Source organism: Podarcis filfolensis (assembly GCF_964270895.1).
Source record: "Podarcis filfolensis genome assembly, chromosome: 6".
NCBI lineage: Eukaryota > Metazoa > Chordata > Lepidosauria > Squamata > Lacertidae > Podarcis > Podarcis filfolensis.
The window spans coordinates 68,007,863-68,022,989 of NC_139609.1; the positions used below are offsets into that span (position 1 = coordinate 68,007,863).

General features: G+C 44.0%; 1 protein-coding gene across 1 annotated transcript in view; it reads right to left on the minus strand.

Annotated features, from left to right (window-relative positions):
• Positions 1–12,632: 12,632 nt before the first annotated feature.
• ADORA1 (adenosine A1 receptor) overlaps positions 12,633–15,127 on the minus strand; it is a 59,280-nt gene continuing 56,785 nt past the window's right edge. Inside the window, exon 3 of the mRNA XM_083617567.1 lies at positions 12,633–13,561. Within this exon, the coding sequence (XP_083473693.1) occupies positions 12,913–13,561 (649 nt within the window). The 3' untranslated portion in view covers positions 12,633–12,912. The remainder of the gene's footprint in view (positions 13,562–15,127) is intronic.

Genomic DNA, 15,127 nt, shown 5'->3' on the forward strand with positions numbered 1-15,127 from the left:
TACTTTTTACTCAGTGATACATTCTGCAGTTGACTCCCTCCAGCATCCCATCACCTATGTATGGGTGACACTGCATTCCAAAATGAAGTTCGCTACTACCCTCGGAAGCTACCCAGTCAGGTTGGACTGAACCATCACAAGGGGTGTTTCCAACTTACAAACTGTTCCTGAAAGATTTGACAACTAGTGGAGTAAAAGGCTAGTGAAAGTTCTAAAGCAGGATTGGGGAACCTTTCCCCCCTCTCTCAAGGGCTGCATTCTCTTGTGGGTAATCTATTGGGGGGGTCCTGTATTTTGTGGTGGGCATTGCCAAAAGTGGATGGGGTCAGAGCCAAACATGGGTGGAATTTGGAGGGTTGCATAGGTTTCTCTTTCCCCTAGTCACTGTCCTGAGGGCCACATGATACTAGACTGAAGGCCGCAGGTGGCAGAGCCAAAAGCCTGCTCTGTGATTCCTCACAGCAAGCATTCCTTTTCACCTCTACAGGCTTTGATATTAAGCAGTATTCAGAAATCAGAAATCCCATCAGTTCCTTTTTCTACTCAGCAGGATCCTGGGCATTTTTACAAACTGGCACACTGAATGCTATTTCAGTCCAGAATGTTCCTCTTGTGAATATTGTCGATGTAAGAGAGAAAACAGCAGACGCCGGGTGGTATTTGACTAACCTTTTGCACTAATGCAAGGATTAGTGCTGGCGCAATGGGATCACCCCCATGCTGTCCCCAAATCTGCTCTGGATGGATGGGGGAAACTCCAGAACAGATTAGGAGTTTCATAAGGGGAGGAGAAGGGAAGAATGTTTCATTGTGCAAGGAAAAATCATTGCACTGACAGAGTGTTAGCCTTATGACATTGAATGCAACCCATTCATTTTAATTTGAATGTGCCTGCTGCTCAGTGTGATTTTTTAAAATTCGTTGCCGTTTACGGAAATAAGGAAAATGAAGAAAATAGTTTAAGAGACAGAAATGAAAATGCCGCCTGTCTCCTGTATCGTAGATATGTTACCAGAGTTTGCTTCTTGGCCTGAACTGCCATATGTCGTCATGTACAAATTTGGGGCAAACTGAGTGCCTGTTCATTGCCACCCAGGAACAATTCAGAGGCCTCACAACAGCAGTGTGCCTGCACAGCCTTAACCACACCCCTGTCTCACTTGGCACTGTCTCACTGTTGAGAGAACAAAAGTGTGGTACTGCCACCCTAGCTACTCCTGCTTGTATCTGAGGAGCCTAAAGGAGTAGCTTCTCTGCCCTGATAGGCCCAAATGAGGCTTCTTTGAGGGCCACATTCCACACAGCATAATCGTGTCAGACCAACATGTTTGTGGAGCCAGAGCCTGCTTTTCTTTGCCAGTCCTTTCTGTTACCAGCTTTCTCCCTCTTTCCTGACCTGAATGAAATCAGGGCACAGCTCACATGAAATTAGGCTGAGGGCCACATAGGCCATTCATCTGTAAAGCACCAGGACAAAAGAAAAATTGCCAAATACTTTGTGTAGGATCAGAATCAAAGGAAAGACATGAGTCTGCCACACACTGAACAGGCAAGTTCATTTGTTACCTCTCTGTGTGAGCTATGTCGTATTTTGACTCTCTTGGCACAGCAACTTGTTTCTACTGATATCCCACCTCAGTCCTGAATATTGAAGGGCAGCAGTGAGAAGGCAGAAGTAAACATTATCAGCCCCTGAGGATGATGAATCCACACTCGTGAAAGAAGACACGGGGAATTGCAATTGAATTGTATATGAGCTTTGCCCTTGGAGGATGCAACAACGTTCTCCTCCAGGAGATCACACTGAATCAGGCTTTACATGGAAGAATGGTTCTGCTGAGCTGTTTTAAGATGATTTCTTCCCTTCTCAGAGATCATTGCCCATTACCCTTATCTACATTTCCGTGACCCATCACAAAACAACCATTTCCTCCTGGCTGCTTCCTTTCAGTTCTGGTCACCAGATGGCACCATAGCATCAGTTTTTTTTTTCTGGGGCTGGAGCAATCTGCTGCTGCTGCTACCACCCTACACAATCTGTATACTGCAATCTGCCAAATGTCAGAAATTATTAGATGCAAAAATACTGGAGCCAATTTCAAGCATTTATTTGAAAGCAAGGAATTAGTGTTATGTTTCTGTTTGTAACCTAGTAACACTTCAGTGATTTGCCAGAACGGTATTCCAAAAGTCATGCATTTTGTCTGTGCTTTAAAAAAAAAAAAATCCCAGGATTTGGGGCTGAGCTTTAAAAGAAAATATAGCTGATGACATCTGTACACAACCCACTTCCCCAATTCCATCACTGAACCTTGCAATGTTTAGTTCATTGCATTTCATAAATGCCCTTTAAAAAACAAATCACTCGGGGCATCTGACATATAAATTAGTGCACTCATCTACTATTGTGAGTATGTACATTGGCAGGATCATCCAAGTAGCAGGTAGTGGAAACAATGCTTCTGGGGTCAAGTCACGTTTGCAGACAGCTTTGTAGCACAAGAGTTGGTCTGCCAACAGGCCTGGTACCTGAAGCCAGGACCCTTGGGGATCCTACCACTTTCCATTCTGTGGACATGACCAGGCATAGATGCTGTTGAGATAGGAATGCAAACATGCTGGGAATGAGGGCTTAGGGGAGCACATCTTTCTTTGGGATTCTGTCCTGCCATGTGATGCCCCAAATCTTCCTGACGCAGTGCTTGTAGAAGACGTTGAGGTGTTGCTCCTGGTGTGCTCAACGTGCAAGCCTCGTATTGGACACTAGCATCACATTCTCCCATACCCTTTTGGAGAAGTGACGTCCTGACCCAGGGTGTTAGGCTTTGTCAGGCTGATGGTACGGCCGAGCTCCCTGCAGGCTTGGGCAAAATGGTTGATGAGTCTCTGTAGAGCTTCTTCGGAATGCAGTCAAGAATGTATCATCTGCAAACAACATTTACTGAGAACATAAAAAAATACATTATATTAGAAGAAATTTCTAGCAAATGTGTGAAAATAGCATGGTGACAGACTAGTGCAAATATAATATAGAAAGCCGATTATTATGGGCCAAAATTGTGAGGACATCCATTTGTTTTAGCTTCTAAGATGCCATATGATGCACCCTAATTCTCAAAATTCTCATGAATTTCTCCCTCGGTCAATAAAGCGAGATGAGCGTTGCAACCCCAGAGTCATCTGCGACTGGACCTAACGGTCAGGGGTCCCTTTACCTTTACCTTTAATTCTCAAATAACTTCCATTCTCAAGTTCCTGCTTTCACCCTATGCCTTTCTTCATCCATTTAGAGGCAATTTAAACATTACAGAAAAACTTACGGAGTAGTCCACCTGGTACTATACGAAATCAAAACAATTGTGTTGAATTATGTGTTTGATTACCGCATCATGGCAAAAACTCCCTCACTGAATGTGGAAAGCTAGCACACCTGGAAAAAAGTAGGCTAGTTCTTTTCACTCTTGTGTTAGCTTTCCAAATGCAAATAGTTTTTGATGTGTCTTCGTATATATGATTTCCCATTTGCTTTCTGAAATGGTACAACCATCTGGCATTTCCGATTCAGTTCTTAGTTTGGGTTAATAAACACCTCTCCAAGGTGGCAAAGTCCTAAAAGTGACTTTAACACTGCTAAAGCACTCTATTTCCTATTAGGAGCCAATTTGTCTGACACCTTTTTTTATATGAAAATCATGCTAAGAATTACATGAACATAAGAAAATGGCCCTCAGCTAAACTCTGTACCATTTCATGACCCCATGTCCTCCCACTGGTACTTTCATTTAATTCCCAGCACCAATTTCCCCTCAACTCTGCCTCTCTGATACAATTCCTTTTTTTCTGTGCCACCATGCTTCATAGCTAAGTCTGCTCAGTTTTATTCTCTTCCAATCATTTTGACTGCATAAGCCTTCCAGCTTGCCAGATTGAATGATATCCCTTATCCTCACCCTGCATGCTGTTTTAAAGATGTTCCTGATCTCCCACTCTGAGCCAATTTCAGGGGGACAGGATGCTTGGGAAAGGGGGAAAGCCCTGTTGTGGAAGCAGAAATTGTTATGGAGGGCTTCTGCTGATAGGACTGGTTAGGTGAATCCCATCCATTATCTATTCCATAAGGCAGGGGTCAGGAATCTTTTTGGTTGTATGGTCCGGATACTTATTAGCTTGGCAGGCCACCTTCAGCTGGTGAGCATCACATAGTTGACAGGTGAGTGGTCCCACTCACCTGTCAAATTTGACCCACAAGTCTGATCCTGATAATGTTCTGTCTCCTGGAGTCAAAAATGTTCCCCCAAAATGTTACATAAGTAACTCACAGGCTAATGAGATGGATGAAGGCCCTGATCTTCTGTTTCCAAACAGAGTAGAACTCCCTGTGGGCAAAGTCCAGCGAAATCTGGCAAGAGCTTTGCTCAGAGTATTAATAAAAACAACCTTTAATTTATAAGCAACCCAGCCCTAAGACCTCTGAACACCTTTGCATACCCCGACTGGCATGTTATTTACATAACCAAGGGGGCCAGGTCCTTTGCATTCCACAAACATTGCTCATAATGAAATCCAAGCGCACTGTGACTTCTCAGGAGGGGAGCAAATTCCCCAGGGTGGCTTCTTGGTAGAGAGGGGCTGCCCCTTGGCTTCTCCGGATGGTTCCCAAGAAAACCGTGGGTTATATACAGTATAACAGTTGTAGTTATATTTGCTCTTCTGAAATGGCATTGTTAAATTACTGCAGCTACCAAACAGACACAGAGTCCATGACAGATAAGTCATATCGGTGCATATACAGGGGTGGGAACAAGATTTAGCCTGCTGGTCTCGGCTCCCATCATTCATCCAAAGCAGTAAACAGCTTCCAAGAGTACAAATTGTTCTAGGGTCTCAGATTGTTCACACAGAGTCTGCACATTTATAATTTGGGGTGAATGCATGGATGTGGGAAGCTGGGTCAGTAGCCATAATTCTTCCTTATGCTGATTTCCTGCATATATCATCTGAACCAGTGAAAAGTGGAAGTATTGACTGTGATGCAGAGGCACCAACTTCTCAAGATGTTTGAGGGGAGGAGCCGAATGCCCTCTGAACATTGAGGCTGCCCGCCCCTCCTCAAGGAAACATTGGGAGGACCAAAGTGCCTCACCCCCCCCCAGGAGTTGGCGCCTCTGCTGTGATATAATGAATGCACATGCATCTACATTTATGCAATTGACTCCGTATGTATGACTGCAAATACAGCCACAGGTTCAATTTTAGAAGTGTAGAAAGGGGTTGCAGAATCAGTTTCCAGATAGAAAAGTTTTAGAAATCCCTCATTCCAGTCAACATTGGCTTGAAGGAAGAAGGAATCATCTTGATCCTGTGCTTTGTCACTCTTTTCAAAGAGCAGGAAAAACATTGCATAAGATTGGAAAATATGTTAAAATGTATTTTCCTGGAACTGAACACATTTCTGTTTGATTAATCTCCCTTTCCAGCGCGATAACACATAATTTGGTTCAGTGTCAGCCTCTGCAGCTGAATTACAACAGCACATTCCCGCTTTCCCCAAATGTTTGATTTCATTGTGTAGAGGAGAAACAACATGGCTTTCAACCACATGGACTTGCAACCTCAACCTTGCCAAAAATAACAAATGGGTCTGCTGCAAACTATCTGCTTTGATGAGCAGAGATATGCTTAACAATACTGGCATTGACATTATTAATAGTGACATACAGGAGAGAACCTGCTGAGAATTATACATTTATCAGGTACCTCACAGGTCAAAACTTGCTGTGGATTTTCTGCATACGCAGTCAGACATCTGTGCATCAGTTGAACTCACTCCACATTCTTTGCACTCCGAATAACTAGAAACAGGCAGCATTTATGAATATTATCGCAGACGTGCAAACAAGTCACTAAATATGGAATCTTGAGTAAATAACTCACAATTTACAGGTTTGCACAGCTGCAAAGTAGCTCCACTGAAAACAACTGTAAATACCTAGCAACATAGGTTTCTCTCTCATGACAGTGGGACTGCCACTTATCCCAGGTCAACAGAGTACATAAAAGTGACTTGATTCATATCCTCCAGCATTAGACAAAATAAGGACATGAACAGCTGCATGAGCAGAATGTGGCTAGGAATGTAGTCTGGAATTGCGCGAAGGATAGTGGCACAGTCAAGACCATTCGGATTCAAACATGTCACAAGCATAAAGTAGGAATTGGACGTGCATGCAAACCAACAGCTCCAGATGACAAAATTACTGAGGCAAACCATGCACATGGCAAACAAGTAACAGAACACACAATAGGTGCTATATTGCATACGTAACTTTTAGCAGGCGTCGGTTGCTACATTTTACAGTGGAAGAACAATGAAGCACAGGATTTCTTACACAAAAATAACAGGGTGTGTTCTCAGCCATAATGGATGGTGTGGTGGGACAGAGGCACTTAGCTAGTCTTCCAGCAGGTCAGCCATTGTTTACTGGGAGGGGAAGGAAGAAGGCAGCGCAGTGCAAACACATAGACAGGAGAACCAGATTGGTTCTGCTGGTGCATTTGCACTACGCTGACCTCAACATAATCTTTCCCTTCCCAGCGAACAGCAGTAGGAGGTTAGCTAAGTGCCTCTGCTCCACCATGCCATCCACTACTGGTTCTCAGTTTGTAACTTCCTGGCACTTATACTGCCTCCCTCACTTCACTCGTCACCTCATGGTGAATTCATATAGGTCATGCAGCAGACAGATTTTGCTGGTTGGTTAGCAATGTGAAAATATAGGTTGCGGGGGGAGTGTCTGTCTATATGTTATGAAATGTAAGAAGTACAACCTGTGACATTTCTACCCAAAGCTCAGGTGTATAACTTAATAAAAACATGAGAACACAACAAAAACCTGCTGGATCAGCCCAATGGCCTTCTTCCCACAGTGACCAACCAGATGCCTGTGGGAAATCTGAAAGCAGGACCTGAACACAAGAGCCCTCTCCCCTCCTGTGGTTTCCAGCAAGTGGGACTCAAAAGGAAACGAGCATAAATTTCTCTAATCCTCTTTTATTTATTTTTTAAAATCATTTTTATTAATTTTCCAACCAAAAACATCCAATTAACATATCCAATCATAATCCAATTAAAATAAGAAACCAAAATAAAAAAGACCAAATTATAATCCAAATTAATTATTGATTTTTCGGGGCTCCCCATAGTCTGGACCTCAAGCATATCTCCAAATCTCAGTCCTGCCTCTCCTCTCTAATCCTCTTTTAAAGCCATCCAAGTGGGTGGCCATCACTGTTTCCTAGGAGAGCAAATTCCATTGTGTTGTGTGAAAAAACACTCTCTTTCATCTGTCCCGAATCTTCCAACATTCCAATGTTCTGCTTCATTGGATAGCCATGAGTTCTAATGATGTGTGGACAGGCGGAGTTCCCCCAACCCCAGGCAACCCCGAGCGGAATAATGACTCAAGACAACGTGCTATGGGGTTAAAATTGGCCACAACTTTATTAAGTTTCAGATCTAGGGAGACCTTGGCTCAGACATTGGGTGTTTATCCTTCCCAGTCCCCAGCCAGGGATCTGGGAGACATCAGGGTTATCCAGAATGTGTGGGGATTGGGCTGGCTCTGGAGAACATATGTTCAAGCAGAGAGCCCCCGCCCCCCGTTTCACCGCCGTCGCAGGGGAGAGCAATGACAACCTCTCGGCATATGGACAATGCCTCCCCTCAAGACCCCTTTAACGGGGAGCCCTGGGATTACCACTGCAAGGGGGGCGTGGGTCACCGCTTCACGCCCCCCCCATTTAGGAAGATAGACTAAGGGATTCCGCCCAAGGCCTGAAACCGCCAAAGTTGTGACGTTTTGCTAAGGGAAAGGCAAAACCTGCCAATGCAGGGAAATTCCTTTCCGGCCCTTCAACAGCAACCCTGACGTAGCAGCGCCCGCATACCTGTGGAGCAGAGGTTAACCTGCAAAAGAAAGCTTAACTGAGGGAGGGCAGGGTGGGAGAAGCTCTGGAGCCAAGTGATGCTTCACAGGTAGGATTCACCTTCCATTGTGTGGGCAGGGTGGTCCCTCCCCCTACCTGGCCGATCCCCTGGCAACACCTCCCCAGGCAGGATTGGGCAATTGGCTGAGGTAGGCAGAGACCTCCAGGTATCCAGCCTGGGGAGGGCGAAGCCAGCCCGTACTACCAGGAGCTGCACTGGGATCTGGGGGGGCTGCGTGCGACCACACAAAAGGCGCCCCCCATTTGATGTGGGGAGCAGTCATTATGACAACAGTGAGAGCTGTTCAGCAGTGGAACGAACTCCCACAAGAGGTGGTGGACTCTCCTTCCCTGGAGGTTTGTAATCAGAAGTTGAATGGCCATCTGTCATGGATTCCTGCATTGCAGGGGGGGTTGGACTAGATTACCCTTGGATCCCTTCCAACTCTATGATTCTATGAGGGGGGGGGGACCTTTCCATATCGACTTTCTCCATGCCATGCATAATTTTATAAATTTCTATCATGTCACCACTGACTCAAAACTAAAAAGTCCTCAATCCTTCCTCACAGGGGAGTTGCTCTACCCCCTTGATCATTTTGCTCATGCTTCTCTGAACTTTTTTTTAAACTCTACCTCACCTGAGGTGACTAGAATTGCCCAAATGCGGCTGCACCATAGATTTGTATGATGGCAACATGATATGGGCAGCTTTATTTTCAGTTCCTTTCCTAATGATCCCTAGCATAGGCTGTGCCTTTTTCTCAGCTGCAGAAAACTGGGTCAACATAGAACTTTGCATAGAAAATTGAGTTTTGCATAGTAATGTTAAACTACGCTCTTGTAGCTGTGGGGAAAAGAAACACCGTTTTCTCAATGTACTCATGTGTATGTGTGTGTGTGCAAACTTCATGCATTTGATAATGTGATTTCTATTAGTCCACGAACACATATGCCACCATAAATAGATCAGATTTTGAGGTGTCCGGAAGCTGCTTCCCCTGCCTTTAGCTTATTAAACATTAAGTTTGTATCAGAAATGTGTAGCATGCGATTGATCCTTTTTTCATTTTCTTTCACTCTTCACACATTTCATCCCACCTCACTTGGCACTATGTATTAATAGAAAAGAATGGAAAAGGTAGCTGAATGAAGCACTGTTTATTAAAGCCCTTTAAGTGGGCATTTTTTGCTGAAAGCGGCAACCCATAAATGCTTAATTTTGGCTGGAACATATTCCTCCTCAATGTGGCCATGTTTTGTTAAGAGTAAATTATTCCTGCTGAAGACTGAGTTCCCACCCTCATCTGCTACCTAAGAGCAACTTGGCCCAGTGGAAGAGTTTTGTGCTTGATTTTTAAACTGGTAACTGATCATGTGAGAAAAAGAAATGAAGGTCCCTGCCTCAGTAGCAGCTCTCCTGCCTTGCAGTTGTTGGGAGATGTGGCATTCTCTGTTCACCCACACAGAGTGTAAATAGTCTACATCTGCCAGAGACAGCTGCATATGACAAAGTGGCAGCACAGCCATTCTTATCTTGTAGACAAGGGAGAGAAAGAGGAAAAATGGAAATAGCTTACATACCTTGTCTTTCTTCCTTTCCCTCCTTTCATTCCTTGCCGTCTCTTAATAAACATTGCATAGAAGACTGTTCCTGCCATGCACAGTGATTGGAACTCAATTTGTTTTATCTTATACAAGGGAAAGAAGTTGTGTGCTAATGAGAGTGATACTCCATTTTGCCACCGTATTTTACAGTACAAAAATGACCCGGCACCAATGGCATAGTGTGGGTTGCCAGCGCCCGGGGCAGCACAAAGGGGGTGAGTGGGAGAGATTATTTTATTGTTTTATTATTCATACCCCACCCATCTGGTTGGGTTTCCTCTGGGAGGGAGGGAAATGGACCAAGTATGCATGGGCATTCAACCACCGGCATCTGCGTCACCCAAGAGATAGTGGCTGAAGAGATAAGAAAAGAAGAGTCATTCCATGGTTTGGAGATGTCACTTCCTGGTTCGCATGGAGAAGCCGTTTTCAACAGACCTCAGTGATGGAAGCACACAGCTGTACTGAGGTGTTGAAATTTTGCGCCCCTAACAATTTTGCACCCGGGACAACCACCCTTGTGGCTCCCCCTCCACTACACTAAGCCACGATTTCACCCTAGCCATGATGCTTGGCCAACATTCATTTGTCAGGACAGGAGACACTAAAGGATATAAGGGAGCTATTTGCATCCTTCTGTATTTGATATGTCCTGTCGAGGGTGCTTCCCAGTCAAAGGAATGCACACAGCAGAAGCTTAACTATTGTCAAGCATAACACAGTCACTTCGACAGCTCTGGAGCGCACCAGTCTGGCACCTAGGAAGCTATCCCCAGATTAATGTTCTGTGGAGCAGTTGCAGCAACTGGGGACCACTCCCCATCCACCAGTTCATGTAAAACCTGATGGGACCTAGCTGGAAACTACACCTGCATAAAAGCTGCTGCTGCTTCTCTACCAACTTCATTTCTCTCATTCTTCTGGGAGAGAGTGTTGCAGGGAAGGGTAGGGAAGCACCCGGTCCTTCATTTGCCTGGGCTGCCTCTTCAGAAAAGCCAAAATTGGCAGATTCATCCATCCCTAGTCATAGGCCATCCCGTTCCCTCCTTTGCAACCCCACTCCTCAGCCCTCTGCAGGGCAAAAGATGACCAGGTAATCCAGTGTACTTTCCCCACCCCCACATCCTGTGCAAAACAAGAGCTAGGAGGCTTCTTCTAGCCAGCTCAGAAATTCAAGCCTGACTTAGCTTTTCAAAGCAGATACAGTGGTACCTCAGGACGCGAACGGGATCCGTTCCAGAGCCCCATTCGCATCCTGAAGCGAACACAACCTGCAACTGTGTGTCTGCATGTGCGCGGGTTGCAATTCACCGCTTCCACGCATGCGCGTGACGTCATTTTGACTGTCTGCGCATGCGCGAGTGGCGAAACACAGAAGTAACGCGTTCCGTTACTTCAGGGTCGCCGCAGAGTGCAACCTGAAAGTGCTCAACCTGAAGCGTATTCAACCCAAGGTATGACTGCATATCCATTTTCATTTTTACAAGTTGATACCTACTTTTAGGTTGGTTTACTGTGGGTTAATAAGACATAAGAAACAGTAGTCTTCTGTTAGGTTTCTATAATATTTTCACACTTATCAGTATCCGCCTAATTCATTTGATGTAGGCTTTATCCGTTTTGCTCTCTTTGGCAATTTCATTTTAGTCACCTCAACAGACATGGTAGGACCCAACTCTTAGGGACTGTGGTCCCTTTACACACACACCCTAAGGCCTAAAATGTTTGAGGAGACCAGACCCTTCCAAAGTTGATGGGCATTGCCATTCAAATGGTGTTTGTGTGTTTGTGTGTGTGTGCTGAGTCATGTGATTGATTATGGGGGGTGGGGCTTACCTGCACCCCCCCCCAATATTTTATTCAAGTTGGCACATCTGACAGACATGCTGCTTTATGGGGAAAAATGCAGCCATATAACCTGGAATAACATGGGAACAATTTAATAAAAGGGATGTTTGGGAATGTAGTGCTATAACACTTGCAAGTGTTAGTTTACTTTTGACCAACACAGAAACTTGAGCTAATTGGGTCCACAATGTATGCAAGTTTATTAAGCATCCTGTGGTACCTGGTTAATTTCAGCTTTGGAGCCCTTGCTTGTTTTTCAGGGTACCCCACACATGCAAAGTGTGCTGATGTCCCTGAGGCCTCTCCAAATCACCAACTTTACATAGCAGGTTCAGGGGACTGGTGACGTATGTGCGTTTGATTATTTACCAAGTAACCTATTTATTTGATTTCTTTCTTGCATTCATTTCGTGCCTCTGGGGCACAGCAGGGCATGTACTTGCAGAGAGAGGAAAAGGAGGCCCTTCCAACTTGCATCTGAACTCAGGCTCTACCTCAAACAGCAAGATTGAATCTGCGCTCTGAAGCCAGGAACATTTATTTCCAGCAAGAAGCAATTCAATACACACAAGCCAGCTTGCACTGATATCACGCTCTGTGAGGTGTTGTTCTTTCATTTTGTAGAAATAAGCTACATTGGCCTATGGGTCAGCAGAACAAGACCACATGAGGCAGCTGTACTGCTGAAACCGTTAAATGAAATTGTTGTCAGGACATACAAAATAATCCCCTGTGACAAATGTAGAAGTTAACCTACTGCCTCACCATAATTCTAATAAATTTTCATTAATTGCAGTAGGGTTTGAACACAGATTCAGCATTATGATCATGGCAGCGGCTTCTTTTTCCCGGTTAATTCCTGGCAGTGCTTGGTTAGAGAACTATTTATGCCAGTCCCCAGATTTAAGGATATGGGGGCTGCAGCAAGGAGGTAGAATCACTGAAAATTGCTTCTGTCCCTTTTCACTTTATCATTGGCTGAGCTGTGTGATACTGTTAGATACAACCCTGTATATGTCAAATTGTATGTTGTGTATTTGTTTTAAACCTGTAAGTTGTCCAGAGCTGGTTTTTGTTTTTTTGCAGAGGCAACTCATAAATGCAATTAAGATTACTGCTACCAATGAGAATATTAAATTCCATAGCGAGTACAACTCCCCATTAATTAAACCACAGAGATTCGTTTCCTCTTTATTGGAATGAAATATACATTCTGTTGGCATAGTCCCCCTTTAAATGCATAATTATAGGGAAAGAACAGCTCCTAGAATACCAGATGGTAAAATGAATATTACTATTAGTAATAAATAATGCCCTTGATTGGCTCTGGGCTTCGTCTGCTCTGCCCAGGAGCAGGCCTTGCGTATAATGGAGATGAAGCCAACTTGGCCATTTGGACAATGAAAGGGCTGTTTATAGAGCACCCCATGTGGCTTGAAGGCTGCAGGCCAGCCTGGCACCAGACGACTCCTAGATGGCAATGTCCGTGTTATCAATATTGTTCATGTGCTTGTCCCCTTTGCAGTAAAAATAATGGTTCCAGATCTGCAGGAACGTGGTCCTGAATTTTCTAATCCTGAAGGCATAGACGATGGGGTTCATGGCAGAGTTCCCATGCGTAAGAAATATTGCAATGTAGGTGAGGCTGCTGTGGGTCTTGCACGACGGGTAGAAAAAGCTGATACAGTTAAGAGTGTGCAGAGGCAGCCAGCTCACAGCAAACAGGAAGAGGACGAGGGCAAGAGATTTGGCGATTTGCAGCTCCTTCCCATAATACTTCTCTGGATCTGTCGAGCAGGAGGCGACCTTTTTATTAAGCTGCCTGCGGATGATCTTGAACACTTCCAGGTAGATGATGAGCATGATGAGCAATGGAGGCAATACCCACACAAAGAAGTTGAAGTAGACCATGTACTCCATGCTGATAACGTTCTCAAACTGGCAGCTGACGGTGAACTCTGACTGACTGGTGTTCATCAGCTGACTGGCGTTCGCCCTCTTCTGCATTTCGTTCAAGTTGTTCCAGCCAAACATAGGGGTCAGCCCGACGAGCAAGGAAACCAGCCAGCAGCAAGCAATGGCAATTCCAGCACGCTTAGGAGTCACCACACTCTTGTAGCTGCAGAAATAACAAACAAAATATGTATTAAGGTCTTTAACAGGCAAAATAAAAAAAACACACCTTCCAGTAGCACCTTAGAGACCAACTAAGTTTGTTATTAGTATGAGCTTTCTTGTGCATGAACACTTCTTCAGCCAGTCAAGTGGCAACGCAGTTCAGCTCTCACAATGTTTGGACAGGGAACATAGTTAAGTGTTGGTGTGCAGATGGTTTGCATGCAGAAGTAAACATAAGCTGCAAGCAAATGCAAAGACCCTAGTCTGCTTGAGACCCTGGAGAGTCACTGCCACTCTGAGCAGACAATACTGGGGTAATAAGATGGACAATTTAGTCTTACCTGGCATTTATTATTATTTATTACTATTATTTATTCAATTTGTATACCAATTTGTATTTATCAAAAGATCTCAAGGCGGTGTACAACATTAGAAACACATTGCAAAACACCAATTATAAGAACATCATAAAAACATAGTAAAAAGCATACTGACATTCCTCTCCCTAACAGTTCTCTCCCCAACACTTTTACAGGCCGTATGTTATTTAATAACCATAGACCTGGGTAAAATTTTTGCCTGGCATCTAAATACATGTTTTGATGGTGCCAGGCGAGCCTCTCTGGGGAGAGCGTTCCACAGGCCACCACAGAAAAGTCCCGTTCTTTTAAATAATAATAATAATATTTATTAATTTATTTATTGGTTTTCACATATTGCATTACAATACAGATGTACCAAAGCCAACACCATTTCCTCCCCATCCCATCATACATTTACATTTATATTTCCTCAATCCATTATATTATTCTTTTCTCCTTCCTCCCACTTCCCTCCATCCCCACTCGATTTCCTCCACATTATACAATTTACAATAATCTTTGCATTCTACAATCTTCTCAAATCATCTATATATTCTTATTATCTTTCCTTACTAATTTTTATTCCCTCCAGTACTTCACATTTTAATCTAGGCATATTAGCGTATCTTTTTTTGAGCAATATTTTGCCATATATTCATCAAAACATTTCCACTCCTTTTTAAATTTTTGATTTGACTGATTTCTTATTATAACAGTTAATTTTGCCAAAATTAAATATTCATTTAGTTTACAAATCCATTCCTCCTTTGTAGGTATAGTTTGTGACTTCTACCTAAAACTGAGAAAAGTCCCGTTCTTGTGTTGTCACCGTACAAACTTTTCAGGGAGAGGGAGATGTAGAGAAGAGCCTCAGATGACAAGAGCAGGGTCCGTGTTGCTTTGTATAGGGAGAGGTGGTCCTTAAGGTATTGAGGTCCTGAGCTGTGTAAGGCTTTATAGGTCAACACCAGCAGCTGCCTGTGTTCTTACAAGACAAGCAGCAATAGGAAAAGTATCCACGGGAATAATTCAGCTCTCCTTTCAGAGCAAAAAGAATCTGTTGTCACAAACAGGCTGAATCTTCCTTAGTGAGATGAATTATACCTCGCCTTTCGTTCAAGGAACTCAAGGTAGCATACAGTTCTCCCCTTTCTTGATTTTATCCTCACAAGTAGGTTAGTCTGATAGACAGTGACTGGCCCAAG